We start from the raw sequence: 15,000 nt of genomic DNA on the forward strand, positions 1-15,000 counted from the left end.
TGAGGCGGTTCAGCTTCGCCACCTGCCACCCCGTGTCTCCGTGCGATCCCCCCATTCTTGTGCAGCCAGCAAATGACACCTCTTCCACAGGATGCTGGGGCAACATCCCCGTGCCCTTGTCGCAGTTCACCTCTCCGCTACCCCTAAATACGCCTACACCCCCACTTCCTTTCGCTGATTGCCGTGCTTCCGGCTGGGCTCCCCTCTAATTGGCTGGTAGCGAGCTTCCTAGGGGACTTGGCCACTCGGAGGGCGCCACAGCGGCCACTCTAGCCGCTGTCCCGTGGTTTGGCCTCCCTCTTTCGGCCGCGAGCTCTATGGTGTCGGCGACGACATGTGGCGGCTGCCGGGACTCCTGGGCCGAGGTAAGGGACTTCGGAGCCCCGGATCTTAAAGGGCACCTGAGACTTGAAACAGAGGAGGGTGCGGCCAGGAGGATCAAGCCCAAAGCAATAATGGGCGGTGCTAGAGCGGAGGAGAGGCTGCGTCGTAAGGGGCGGGGCTACAATCTGTGTCAAGGGGTCTTTGGACTTTGAGGTGTGGGAGTGGTTAGTAGGAAGAAGGTGGAGCGTAGAGCCTAGGAGTTGGTGGAGTTATTGGAAGGGGAGGAGTCAAGTCCCGGAGACAGTGAGCAGTCCAGGAAAGATGAGCAGAGTGGGCGGAGCCAATGGAAAGACGCGAGATTTCTAGAGACCGAGAGCTCCAAACTGTGAGCGAGAGTTTGTATTTGAATGAATGGTCGTTTTAGAACAGTGGTTATCGGAAGGGCACTAGAAATCACCCAGGGAGCTTTTTCAAAATAGCTCAACCCTGAATGCTCCTGGTTTGTTTGGTTCTGGGGTGGCACGCTGGAATCTGTTGTAGGCAAAAGATTCTTACGTGTATCCTTGTTAAAGAACCTCTGCAGAAGCAAGTGTCAGTGTTTCCTGGGTTCCTGGTGTGGGGCTCTGTCAAGGGTCAGAGGGAAGACTGGTGGAGACGTCTTTGCCTCAATCCCGTTCATGTGAAAGTGACTGATCCTTGCTTTGTACAGCTCTTCCCCGTCTGCTGGGACCTGGCCTTCGTGGGGTGACCCCCAAGTCCTCCAGCCCAGATGGGCCTCAGGCTACCTCCTCCAACCTGCTGGTTCCTGTGCCCAGTTTTGACAGGTGAGATACTGCCATTCTGTCACCCATGTGCTCCCTGGCCTCCCTCTACCCTCACTTAGGCCAGAACTTGATAGCCTCTGTTACATCTAGGTCCAGGCCCCACTGCCCTGGCCCAGGCACAAGCAGGGGCCCAAAGTCCCATGGATGGAAGGATGCCTTCCAGTGGATGTCTGCTTGTGGCTCCCGGAACACATTGTGGGATGCCATATCATGGGTAAGGCTTCCCCACTCCTTTCCTTGACCTTCATTGTGGATGAGAATGATCCTGTATGGAAGTGTAGCCTAGAAACAAGAGCTAGGGCATCAATGTGCCCACACTCAAAATTTGAGTAACCCATGGTGTTGGAGCATATTCGGGGAGATATTGCTGATCCTGTTCCCCCTTTGCGACCCCATGGACTGTAACCTACCAGGCTCCTCAGTCCATGGGATTTTCCAGGCATGGATACTGGAGTGGGTTGCCATTTCCTTCTCCAGTGGATCTTTCTGACCCAGGGATCGAACCTGGGTCTCCCGCATTGTAGGCAGACACTTTACTGTCTGAACTACCAGGGAAGCTTCCATTCATTCAGTAAACATTTATTGAACACCTTCATTGAGCCAGGCATTTTTTGCTATGCCTTAGGGACATAGCAGAGAACAAGGTAGATATGATTCTTCATGATGCTTATAACTAAATATTACTAAATAGCTAACTTTTCATTTATTAATAAATTCTCTGTATATTATCTTATTTAATCCTTACAAAGCTTTACAGAGGAAATATAATATTCATTTTATAGATGAGGAAACTCAGGCTCTGAAAGTTTAGGTAACACTCTTAAGAGCACACAGCTATTAAGTAGAAGAACCAGATTTTACTCTGGAGCTCATGCTGTTAGCTACTATGGTCTGTACCTTTGTTGCTGTATCTAGTATAGCTTGTGAAAGCACTCAGTACACATCCTGGCCTGTAACAGTTACTTAGTAAATATTTGTTGACTCTGATCTATAAAGACAGAGATTTAGTAATATGAGCTGACAGGAGGTCTATCAGGGTAGAATCTTTGCCTCTCAGGTTCTGTTTTTAAGATACTCTAAATGAAGTTGGCACTCACATCATTCTCATGTCCATCATTTCTCATCCCTCTCACTTTCATGGTGTGTACTTTGGGCAGGAGGTTTGACCTCTCTGAGCCTCAGGTTTCTAATCTTTAATTTGGTGTCATCAGCAGAGCTGAGCCTGGAATGTCTCCACACCAAGGGCACTTCTCTCTGGGGATCTGTGGCCTAGGGGCATAACACATCCTGTAGAGGGTGTGTTTTCCCATTTTGTCAACGATATGAACCCTAGGGTGATCCTGTAGTGAGTCCTTCTATAAACTGGGTCTGGATCTCAGGGGTCCTGATGTCACCCCTGAGCTTTGTCACTATTGCCCATGTGAAAAAGCCTGACCTTGTTTATTCAGTCACTCACTCATGCATCTATTCAACATTTATTTATTAGTGCTATATCTATTAGGTGAGGTGCCTGTATCTACTAGATTATATAGATAGATAGATAGATAAGTCTATATCTATTAGACTATATCTATGGCCTACTAGGAATACATAGGTGAGCAAAATAGACATGGTTCCTGCCCTTGTAGTGCTTAGAGACTAACAGGAGAGACAGACCTTGATGGATAATTGCAGAGATGACTGTTTAAGTACCAGTGTGATCTGGGCTCCACAGGGAAGGTTTGGGTGCTTGTAAGAGTGTGTAGTGGGCAAGCGGCCACAGCCAGAAATCAGGAAAGGCTTCTCGAGGTAGTGACCTTGGGCTGCAGGAGTTGATCGATGGAGAGCTGTGTCCATTATATGCTGTCTTCCCCAGGGCACTCTGGCCGTGTTGGCCCTGCAGCTGGCGAGGCAGATCCACTTCCAGACATCCCTGCCAGCAGGACCTTGGCGAGTGGAGCACTGCTCTTGGTGCAGTCCGCTGGACCGCTTCCTCTCATCTCCCTTGAGGCACCCTTGTTCCTGTGAGTTCTCAGTCCCAGGGACAGAAGGGCTGGGCTGGGAGTGTCTCTGGGCCAGGAAGCATCTCTGGACACACCTCAGGAAAAGAGCCATCAGAGGCTCCTTGCCTTTCCTATCTGCAGTCAGAGGAAGGGGAATGGGAGGAAGTTCTATCCACCCAGGGTGTAGGCCACACCTGCCCCCAGGGTCCTCCCATGTCCTCCCCTCACCTCCCATGGAGGGAGCCGTGCAGGGGTCCAGGAGATTTTAGATTCTAGGTGTGGCTCCCTGCCCCGTTCTCAACCAGTTAGGTTATTCTCTGGTTAGTCATTCATTAAAAAGTGAATCTTTGTGGCGGTGGCTTAGTCGCTAAGTTGTGTCCAACTTTTGCGACCCCATGGACTGTAGCCCGCCAGGCTTGTCTGTCCATGGGATTTTCCAGGCAAGAATACCGGAATGGGTTGCCATTACCTTTTCCAAGGGATCTTCCTGATTCAGGGATCGAACTCTGGTCTCCTGCATTGCAAGCAGTACTCCTGTGTTGCTGGTGAATTCTTTACCAACTGAGCCACCTTATTGAATGGCTATCGTGGGCCATGGTACAGAGGCAGTGCAGTGCAGTGTCACGGTTACAGGTCTGGAGTCACACTGCCAGGATTCCAGCCCAGAACTGCTGAAACTAGTTTTGTGTCCCTGGCCAAATTACTTAAAAAAAAAAAAACTTACTTATTTTTAGCTGTGTTTGGTATTAGTTGCACTACTCAGGGCCCTAGAGCACATGGGTTCTTAGTTCCCAGACCAGGGATCAAACGTGTGTTCCCTGCATTGGAAGGTGGATTCTTAATCACTGGACCACTAGGGAAATCCCTGGATGAGTCACTTAACTTTCTTGTGCCTCAGTTTCTTCACCTGTAAAATGAGGAAACAATAAAACACACCCCATAGGTTTCTTGGAAGGACTAAATGAGTCAATACATGTGGAGGACTTAGTGCCTGGCATGTAGTAAGCACTCAGTAAGTATCACTTTAAGTTCTTGCCTTTATTATTAGGACTACAATCATTATCAATATTACCATCAAACCAAGTGCTAAGTGCCAGGCTAGAAGAGTGAATAAAGTAGATGCCTCCCTGCGGCTGAAAGAATTCAAGCCAAGGAGAGATTTATGCTTGAGGGATGTGGGTATCAGCAGAAATGTGGGCCTCTTTCCACCCAAGTGGAGGGAAGCCAGCCAAAGAAATGGAGGAGGAGGCATGTGATGGAATATCTCAGGAGTTTCCAGATTCTTCCTTTGGTCCGTAAAATCTCAGGGAGAGCTCAGTCAGTCCCAGTAGGATGAACCAATCCCCTTCTCTCTCTCTTTTTTTTTTTTAAATTTTATTTGGGCGTATCACATGTGGGATCTTAGTTCCCCACCTGGGGATCGAACCCACGCCCCCTGCATTGGAAACACTGTCTTAACCACTGGATGGCCAGGGAAGCCCTGAACTGATCCCCTTCTGATGTGACTGTCCTCACTGGCTCTTTCTAGCACTGCGGAGACACATTCTGCCCAGCCCTGATAGCCCAGCTCCCAGGCACACTGGCCTTGGGAAACGCAGGCTGGGCCAGGAAGAACCCTCCATTCAGCCTGAAAGCATCTCTTCTCCCAGCTCCTTGAGAGCAGCTAGGCATCAGGATCCCTCTGAGGAAGGTATGGCCCCAGCTACTAAAAGCAGAAGGCTGTGGCGGGGTGGGGTGGGGGTGGGAAATTGGGCAGATGGACTTTTATTGCTGCATATGCCAGCTAAGGGAATTGTCATTCTTGTGAGTCCTCATGCTTTCTGGGGCAATTTGGAATTATTTTGGTTCTTGGCAGTGGTGCTGGCTGGAAGGCTGGGGGCATTGGGAGAGTGGGAGAAAAAAGAAATAACACCTTCCTCCTTTGCCCTTTCCCTCGCAGATCCCAGTGACATCAGCTTCCTGCATGCCAGCAGTAGCTTCAAGTCCAAGGCAAAGCCGGCCCAACCTCAGCCCACTGACGAAAAGCAGGTATTGTCCATGTGGCCACCTGGATCCCTATAACATTTCCCTAAATAGGCAGCACTCCCAGGGAACTGTCCTATGATGAGTCTATGTTTCTTCCCCAGGAACAAGAGAAATCAAAAAGTCTTTCCCTCGAGGAGGCCGTGACTTCCATTCAGCAGCTCTTCCAGCTCAGTGTTTCCATCGCTTTCAACTTCCTAGGTAACTGGGTGGACCCTGCCTCTAGGAAGGCAGATGGGAAAATGGGAAAGATTTGGGGTAGGTCAGATAAGATCAGGGCAGCAAATGGCCTAATAATAACATAAATAAACATGAGAGAGTTTATTTTCTCCACGGTATGTCGACCAAAGCTGGCAGAATGGCTCAGTGGTGTCAGGGACCTATTCTCAGTCCAATAGTTCTGCCATTCTTAAAACAGGCTAAAGGTCCCATCTGCCTCATATGCAAATACTAACCAGCTGGAAGGGGAAAGGTGAGAAAGCTGAAGAACCACTCCTTCCCAACCTAGAAGTTGCACAGATTATTGTCCAGAATGAAGACTTGAAGTTATATCTAGTCTCAGAGGAGCCTGGGAAATGTAGTCATAGAAATGTACCTGGAAATTCTGTTACTGTGTAAGAAGGAGAAAAATCTTGGAATGATACCTTGAATTTTCTGCCACACTTAGGCAAAGATAGTCTTCCGAGCTTTGGTGCGGGCCCTCAAGTGCCCTTACTTACCCACATCTGGAGACCCAGGTACCTCTCAACATTTGTCCTATTCACCACAGTGACCTGGCTTGTTTCAGGCCTTCTCAGACCCCCAGCAGCATCTCTTGGAGTCTAATGGGCCTGTGGGTGAAAGGCTGGGATTATTCAGTACAGATGTATTAAACAGTCACCTTTGCTAAGCCTTGTTTTAGTTGTTGGAGACATGGTGTTTCACAAGACAAAGTCCTTACTCTCATAGAGCTGTTGTGTAAGCTGAAGGAGAGAAAAACAAATTAACAAACAAAAAAGAGAATTTCAGTTGATGATAAATCTTATGGAGAAAATTACACAGGGGGATGCTTTAGTGACTTGGACAAGGAGCAGCTCTGATTTGGAAGGCCTTGACCTGACTGAATCACAGATGGAAAGATCCTTGACCTGGCTGACAAAAATAAGCCAGTCTTGTTTCTGTTTGGAGAAAGCTTTCAAGCTGAGGGAATAGCAAGTGCAAAGGTCCTGAGGCAGGATTGAATTTTGTTTGTTTAAAGGGAAAAAAGGGTGAATGTGGCTGGAGCTCAGGGATCACCAGGAGAGTAGAAAGAGATGAAATTAGAGAAACAGGCAGGGGCCAGATCAGATCAGACCTCTGAGCCACAGTGGTTGAGACAGGAAGCCACTGGAGGGCTTTTGTACTGCAGCAGAAAGCGGGGGCAGTGATGTGATCTGATCTACTTTTTCAAAGATCTCTCTGCCTGTGGGACTTCCCTAGTGGTCTAGTGAGGTAAAGACTGCGCTCCCAATGCAGGGGGCCTTCGTTCGATCCCTGGTCAGGAAACTAGATCCTGCATGATGTAAGTACAGTCAAATTAAAAAAAAAACAAGAAAAAATTTCTGCCTGCTGTGTAGACAGATGTGGATCATAGGAATGCCAGAAGGGAAACAGGAAACTAGCTTGGAGCTGATGGTTAAACAAAATGTGATAGTGACTTGGTCTAGGTTAGAGGCAGAGGAGCCAGTGTGGGGAATGGAGACAGGGTGGGATCCTTCGCCCTCTGGAGTCTTCTCCTCAAGGACAGAGGGCTCTGTGAACCCTTGACAGTGAGTTTTCAGGCAGCCGGGAGGTGACTCATTCACTGCTAGCTGAATGGAACCCAGCTTCCACCTCATTAGCTTTTTGTGATTTTTGATGGGCAGACCGTCTTCTGAGAATTTTCTTGCCCATTCCTTCCTTCATATACATATTCATTTATTCAGCAAGTGCTCAGCACTGTGGCAGAGCACAAAGGGAGCGTAAGCCATAATCATATTTTGCATTTGTATAGAGCTTTCACCCTATGCAGAGTTATTTCTTCTACATTCTTTTTCTGCTTCTGCCTCCGGGATTTTACAGTCTAATTGAGGAGACAGGGCTTGTACTCTCGAAACAGTTTAGTTCCTAGAAAAAGGCTTATATATGAAGTAAGTGCCAGAAGAGTGTTTAAAGCCTGAGTGTGGTCTGAAGATTCTAGGGCAGAAACAGGTTGGGACGGCCTGATGATGGAGGCAGAAAAAGGCATCCCAGGCAGGAAAAACAGGCTTAGAGTTGAGAGTAGGCCATGCCCAGCCTCTTCCCTGTTTTCCTCTTTGTTCAGATGATAAAAAGAACATGGGCTTTGGAGCTGGAATCTCTTATATTATCTCTCACAGTTTTCTCATAAAGCAGGATTGACAGTATCAGCTGTATCAGTTACCTTATGTTGGTGACAAGCAGCCTAAACCCACTTTGGCTAACCTAAGCACAAAAGGAATCTGTTGGGATCTATAGCTTCCTGCCAAGGAATCAGAAAGGACAGGAATCAGAGAGGCTCCAGAAATGTAGAGGGCAGTAACTGAGCATCAGTGTCTGCAGAGTGCTCTCATCAGAATAACCTGCAGGGGCTGTTCTCTCTCCTGTTGCAACCAGATCAAGATTCAGATTCCTGAGAGAAGGTCTCATTGGTTGGGAAGAGCAGAGGCACACTGATTGACAGCACTTGGGGGAGGGCTGTTCCCAAAGGGAAAATTAGGATGCTGTTCCCAAGAGAAGGATGGAGTATAGGATGGAAATACTCAGAGGATGGAAATATATCCATGCAAAGTGTCTAGCACAAAAAGGAAAGGAAGGAGCCTCTGGGTATCTGACTAAGGATGTGGGGAAGTTCACAGAGGAAGCTGTGTTTACAGCCTGTGCTTTCTTACAGGGACAGAGAACATGAAGAATGGGGACTACATGGCAGCCTTTTCTTACTTCCAGAAAGCAGCAGACCGCGGCTACAGCAAAGCACAGTACAACGTGGGCTTGTGTCACGAGCATGGCAGGGGCACCCCCAGGGACCCCAGGAAGGTACCGCACCTCCTCCTGCCCCCAGGCTCATTGCCCGTGCTGCATTGCCCATAGTGACCTCCAGAGATGAGCAGGGGCCAGGGCTTGGGAAAGTCCAGCTTCTCTCTCCAAGCCTGGAGGGAAAAATAAATAAGTCTCCAGCTTCTCAGAATTTAAACTCCAAACACAGGAAGGCCAGGGACCTTATCTTTCTTCTTTGCAGCTATATCCTCATGACCTAGAATGTTACCTTGATGAATGGATTAATTAATTCTAAAAAGTAGGGTAGGCAAAGATGTTGTACATAAGAATGTTATTTCCTAGAATTGTATATGATAGCCCAAAAAAGGGAAGCAATTTGAAGTTCCTTCAATAGAGAATTGGTTAGTAACATCTATGTTGGCCTTAAAAATGATGTACTGTATCTATATTTATTTATAAGGGAAGGTATTCATGGTGTATTACTTTTTTTAAACTAGCAGCTTTTTTAAACAGTTTTATTTATTTTACTTCTTTATTTTTGGCTGTGTTGGGTCTTCACTGTTGCATGGGCTTGTCTCTAGTTGCAGAGACCGGGGGCTGCTCTTTGTTGCAGTGCAACAAAGCCATCGTGGTGGCTTCTCTTGTTGCAGAACATGGGCTCTAGGGTGCATGGGCTTCAGTAATTGCAGCTCCAGGACTCTAGAGTACAGGCTCAATAGTTGTGGCGCATAGGCTTAGCTGATCTGCAGTGTGTAGGATCTTCTCCGACCAGGGATCGAACCTGTATCTCTTGCATTGCCAGGTGGATTCTTTATCACTGAGCCACCAGGGTGTAGTGTTAAGTGAAAAAAAAATAGGTTCCAAAATAGTTCTCTCTATCCCTACAAACACGCACACGCACACACATACACACAACACACTTAGATATGTGTGTGTGAATACATATATAATGTGTATATATATGTTAATATTACAGCATATGGGGGAAGGCTGTACACTAAACTATTAACAGAGAACTATCTTCAGAAGGTAGGATTTCTTGGAATTTTGTTTCTATTTTTGACTTATTTGTATTTTCTGACTAATCTATTGATACAGTGATTATATATTATTTAATTAAAATAATTTTTTAAAACTTCATTCCAAAAAAAGGCAGCCTACAGAGTTCTCAGTTAACTGGATATTTTCCCCTTCAACCCAGGCAGCTTTTTATTACCAATTGGCTGCCAGCCAGGGCCACAACCTGGCTCAATACCGCTATGCAAGGTGCCTGCTACAAGACCCAGGCTCCTCGTGGGACCATGAGCGGCAGAGGGCAGTGTCCATGCTGAAGCGGGCTGCAGACTCAGGCTTACGAGAGGTGAATGCCATTGGTAGGGTCTTTCCTGGGTACTCGGGTCATGTTGAACTAGGCAGTAACCAGGATACCTTTTTCCTTCCTCCTTGACCACAGGCCCAAGCTTTTCTCGGGGTGCTTTTCACCAAGGAGCCCTATGTGGACGAGCGGAGAGCTGTGAAATATCTTTGGCTTGCAGCCAACAATGGGGTATGAGGTTTCCTTATCCAGGCATGATGGGGATCAAATCGGGTAGAGGAAGTGATTTGGGAATGGGTACCATGCTTAGAAGAAGGCTGATAGGAGCATTGGCTTCAAGCCTTAACTCTCGCTAACTTACTGTGTACCCCTTGAGCAGTGGTGTGCTGATGTCAGCTCACACCAGCGTAGAAGAGTTGACATTAGCTTGAAATCAGCTGTGGGGGGAGCATTAGCACCACAGAATTGCCAAATGCTACACAGCAGGGCTTTCCCCCTTAGAGAGCTAGTTGTTATTTTTACTAGCATACTACTGAGCTGGTCACTTGTTTTCCTCATCTCTAAGATTGGAGTAATAATGCCTGGCTGACCTGCCTACTGCTTCACAGGGTTGTCGTGAGGATCAGAATCTAACTGAGATAATAAGTGTGAAAGCACTTTGTAAAGCGCACACATAAAAGGTGTACCATCACAAGGAATTTAGTCCAGGGAAGTCAGAAGACATGTGAGGTGAAGACATTGAGCAGTTTGAGGGGTAGAGGATGTCTGGTTGTCTATGAAGTAGGGATTGGCATCCAGGTAGCATGACCCAGAGTCTGTTCCAGAGAGCATTAGCATAAATAATAAAAGGAAAAAATGTTCAGATAGGTTCAGGAAATATTGAGTTAAACAGATATTTTTAATGCAGGAAATTTCATAGCTTTATGTCACTGTGAATCACTGAAAAGACATCTGTGGGTCTGCTGTATCCTCAAGTGTCTCTGACCAGTGTATATATTTTTTGAGTTGTATCTTGAAGGACCAGAAGCCCTGAATTAAAGCCAGCAATGGCCATGTACTAGAATTTCCCTCCATAAGGGCTGCTGCTCCTCTTTGCTTTCTGGCCGACATGGTGATGGCTTCAGTAAACTCTTGGGCATCAGAATACTTCTGCTTTTTCACTCTGTGTTGTCCAAAGTATCTGCCATGGTGGCATGCATGTTCAGTCATGTCTGACTCTTTGTGACCTCATGGACTTGCCTGCCAGGCTCCTCTGTCCATGGGATTTTCCAGGCAAGAATACTGGAGTGGGTTGCCATTTCCTACTCCAGGGGATCTTTCCAACACAGGGACTGAACTCACCTCTCCTGCATTGGTAGACGAATTCTTTACCACTGAGCTACATGGGAAGCCCAAAGTATTTGCAGTAGCCATCAAAAGGGGACCAGTGTTACCAAGCAGTACCAGCCTCTGTGCCTGCCTTTCCATGAAATAGCTGCAGAGCCTTCCTAGAGCTGGATGGGCCTCGGGACCATATGAGGGACAATCCTGGGGACACCCTGGCCTGTGTTAGTCACCCAGCAGGCCCAGTGGAAAAGTACACAAAGGGATGTTGTATAACATGTACGTGCATAACAGCATGGGTATTTTGACCTGACTGTGTTCCAACCTGGCCTGTAGCCATGAGTCAACCATATTTATTACATAGACTCTGGTCTACATATTACAGAAACTTTCCAGAAATTTGACTTTAGAAGGCAGAAGAGATACGGCCGGCAAAACAAAACAAAACAAAAAAAAACAAACAAACAAAAAAAAGAAGGCAGAAGAGAAATGGAACCATGATTGGGAGACTGAATATAATGAAAATATTTATTACTGAGAGGGAGAGATTACGATGTGGGCAATGACAAGTGTGATAACAATAACGCTAATCTAGACACTTTCCATGTACTGACACATTTAACCACAGGGTTAATAAGGTTGGTGCTGTTATTAGTCCCACTTTACAGATGAGGAGACAGGCACAGAGACATAGACTGTCATGTCTGAGGTTACACAGCTGGGAAGTGGTGAAGCCAAGACTGGAACTCAGACATCTGGCTGTACAGACTGGGTTCCTAATCCCTACCTGATACTGCTGGTTCTCAGCAAGAGAGAGAGAGGACCCAGAGCCAAAGGCAAAGGGATAAAACCATTTTAACCTTTCAAAGGAGGAGGAACACGTTCTCGGTAACGTAGGCTTTGTAACCGTCTGGGCAGAGATCAGATGGAAGGCATACAGGGCTTGCAGAAGCCCAGCCTCTACCCTCTACCAGGAGAAACAGCTCCTGGCTCTTTCAGGCAAACCTAGGGGCCTGACTCCCCTAGCAGGACTGAGTGCCTCTCGCAGACTTCGCTTCTGCACACTTTCAGTACCATCCTCAGCAAGTTTCCACACTGCTCTGGCCGGAATTGCTCTGGGTGGAAGGATCCCTGTTTCCTCTGTTCTGGGCCTCTGGCTCTTCAGAGTTGAGACCCCTTGGTCCAGTGAGGGAGTCGGGGCTGGGCCTGGCCCTGCGGGGGTGAAGTGCCAGCCTGCTGACTGCTGCGCCTTCCTCCTGCCCCAGCATTTCAGTTCTCAGTCCTTTGTGTGTGTCCATCTGTGTGTCTGTCCATTTCTTCCTTTAGGACTCACAGAGCAGATACCACTTGGGAATTTGCTATGAGAAGGGCCTTGGGGTACAGAGGAGTCTGGGAGAGGCCATGAGATGTTACCAGCAGTCAGCAGCTCTGGGGAACATGCCCGCCCAGGAGAGGCTGCAGGCCCTCTTCTCCATGGAGGCAGCAGGTACAGACGAGAATCACAACCATCAGGTTCCTCCCTGAGCTTAGTACCCTGCGACAGAGAAGCAGGTGACGGTAGCCTTCTGTCTCTCTATTACTTCCTGCTCCATTGGTGGGTATGAGCCCAGCTTTTTGAGTCTGACAGATCAAACCTGAGTTTTAACCCCTGCTCTGTCACTGAACTTGGATTGCATGTTCTTGCACCTCTGTTTCTTCACCTCTGAAAACTCATTAGGTTGTTTGTGCCCTTTAAGAGTTGAGTCTGTTTCCCCCAGTCCTGTGGAAGTCCTGTAATCAAATCCCGCCAGCCTTCAAAGTCAGATTTCTTGGGGATTCCCAGTCCCTTTGCCAGTTCCCTGGGCTGGGAAGCCTGACGTAGTGCTCAGAACCTTCACAACAGTGGGAGAACTTCTGTGATACAGTTATTTTCCAGTTTGTGGGCCACTCACCTGGAGGGTATGGGATTTAATTTTATTGTGATTGCATCCCCTTCTACCATCTCATTGCGGCTTCTCCTTTGTCTTTGGATGTGGGATATCCTTTCTTGGTGGGTTCCCATGTCCCCCTGTTGATGATTGTTCAACAGCTAGTTATTGGTACTCTCACATGAGGAGGTGAGGGCATGTCCTTCTACTCTGCCATCTTGGAATCAATCTCTGGAAACTCATTGAGGATTAAATGAGACGACAGCCAAGGGCTTAGCATAGCCCTGGCGCATAGTAGGTGTTGAATACGTGGTGGCCTTTCAGATGACTCGTCAGGAGGGACTCTATCCTGAGGCTGCCTCCGGGTCCCAACTTACAGTCTAGGGCTCTGGGAGCCCTGCTCACCCCTAACTCACTCTGGCTGACCTGGTGAACAATGCCAGGGGAGCCAAGTCCTTTAAGAAACCCTTGCTCCAAAGTAGACGTCCAAGAACACAGGGTAAGCACTGCTCTCCCCTCTCCTTGCAGCCCCAGGGCCCAGCGACCTAGCAGTAAGAGGACTGAAGTCGTTTTCCAGCCCCTCTCTTTGCAGCCTGAACAGGAGCCTGCTGGCAGGAGCGTCTTGCCTGCCACACGCCTCAAGCACAGGCAACCTTGGCCTCCTCTGTAGAAGCGGGCATCTCCGAGCCAGCCCTGGAGCCCCCAGCAGGGCCATCCCCCCACACCCCTATCCCTTGGAAAGGAGTCTCGTCAGACTGGGTTTTGGCTAAGGTGAGATAAGATGCAGTCACCAGGACCTCTCACGGGTGCTGGAGGGAGGGGCAGGGAGGAAGGAGGTGAGATGGCAACAAAAATAGGGTGTCAATATCCCTTTCTGGGGTGGAAATTCCATGGGAGCTTAGGTTTTTGAGCCATTTCAAGTACATGGCTAATAGATGACTCCGATCATTTCTCATAGGCCCACAAATGAGCTGTGGATGTGTTCACAGTCATTTCATCTATACATAAAAGATTCCTTCATTGACCTGGGGAAAACTTTATACTGAAGGGGCTAGAGACCCTGGTCCTTGCCTTGGCCTTTGTCTTTGAGAAATCACTTCCCTTCCCCCTTGCCTGGCCTCAGTTTCCTCAGGCTCAGACTACATCATTTTTTGCCAGCATCTGATGTGTGTGCCTCTGGTGGTTCACAAGAGGATTTTAGGCAGCATTCAAGCTAATATTTTTTTATTTTAGTATTTGTATTGTTAATATATATTATAAAATGTGATTAGCATATTATAGTTTCACAGATATTAAAAAATAGTGAATCAAGTTCGAGAAAAACCTTGCAACATTGCATAAAGGGAGCACAGATCCAAAGGGGTGGTTCCACAAACGCCTACAGCTCAGGAAATGCTGAATCATGTTGCTTTTGTTCATCTCCACTAGATCCATGATTGTCTCCATTTCACCTTTGATTTGGAAGGAAGGAGCTTAGTGTCCAAAGGCCTGATGTAACTGTTTGACTTTTTCAGGCCTTCACGCTTCACTCAGCCCTAAAGATGGAGCCTGCAAGTTCTCAGAGAGATACCACAACTTGAATCCCAAAGAAGAGGCCAGTTATCCACCTGCCTCCCCAAAGAACCTTAAGTACCTGGCCAGCACAGTGAAGAAGAGGGAAGTGTATAAAGACCCGGTTCTGGCCACATCCCCTCGAAGCAGTGGCCTGACTTGCTGTGTTGTTTCCTCAACTGTAGACCAAGGGCAGCGGTGTCTGCCCTCCTACCCACCAGGGCTGAGGTGGGACATTTCACTGCGAAAGGACCTTGGTGCGCACTCAGGCCCCAGGAGGCAGAGTGATGCCCTGTTTCCATGGGTTTGTGAGTCATCAGGCCAGGACTAGAATCCTGCCTCTTGACCCCTGGCCCAGGGCTCTTTTGCACAGTTCTCACTGCAATTTTATGTGAAAGCCTTATTATCGTCCTGCCGACAAGAGAAGATTGAGCCCCAGGAGTTTTGGTACCAGAGAGTGTAGATTTCAAGATCCTCGTTTGTGAAAGGTTTGTGCCAGAAATGGATGGGAGTTTAATAAAAGAGATACTGGAGATTATCTCATCACTCTTGCCCTTGAGTATATTGGGGAAAGCCAGGGAGACGGGCAGGGGAAGCTGAAAGCTGAGGCTCCATCCTCATATCTAAACTCTCCATTAACCAATTTAAAGGGTCTTAAAAGCTTCTCCAAGAGAGAGACATAGAAAAAAATGATTTCTGAGTCAACACTAATGACTCCAATTACTGAATTTGTGCATAGC

General features: G+C 47.7%; 1 protein-coding gene across 1 annotated transcript; it reads left to right on the forward strand.

The window, feature by feature from the left end:
- The first annotated feature begins 250 nt into the window (after nucleotides 1–250).
- DELE1 (DAP3 binding cell death enhancer 1) lies at nucleotides 251–14,798 on the forward strand. The gene is made up of 13 exons (XM_052643111.1): nucleotides 251–365; nucleotides 1,034–1,148; nucleotides 1,239–1,362; nucleotides 3,004–3,151; nucleotides 4,659–4,820; nucleotides 5,070–5,158; nucleotides 5,257–5,353; nucleotides 8,061–8,203; nucleotides 9,366–9,524; nucleotides 9,618–9,710; nucleotides 12,129–12,288; nucleotides 13,238–13,480; nucleotides 14,224–14,798. Exons 1-12 carry the CDS (start codon nucleotides 335–337, stop codon nucleotides 13,477–13,479), a joined length of 1,563 nt encoding a protein of 520 aa, XP_052499071.1. The 5' UTR covers nucleotides 251–334; the 3' UTR covers nucleotide 13,480; nucleotides 14,224–14,798.
- The last annotated feature ends 202 nt before the right edge of the window (nucleotides 14,799–15,000 follow it).

The sequence above is a fragment of the Budorcas taxicolor genome, chromosome 7 (genome assembly GCF_023091745.1).
Source record: "Budorcas taxicolor isolate Tak-1 chromosome 7, Takin1.1, whole genome shotgun sequence".
Taxonomy (NCBI): domain Eukaryota; kingdom Metazoa; phylum Chordata; class Mammalia; order Artiodactyla; family Bovidae; genus Budorcas; species Budorcas taxicolor.

Excerpts from the sequence above, each read along its gene's own strand:
- DELE1 (XM_052643111.1), top strand. The coding sequence starts at position 335 with ATGTGGCGGCTGCCGGGACTCCTGGGCCGAG. Across the intron at positions 8,204-9,365 it reads CCCCCAGGGACCCCAGGAAG|GCAGCTTTTTATTACCAATT; the intron begins GTACCGCACCTC and ends CCTTCAACCCAG. Across the intron at positions 9,525-9,617 it reads CAGACTCAGGCTTACGAGAG|GCCCAAGCTTTTCTCGGGGT; the intron begins GTGAATGCCATT and ends CCTTGACCACAG.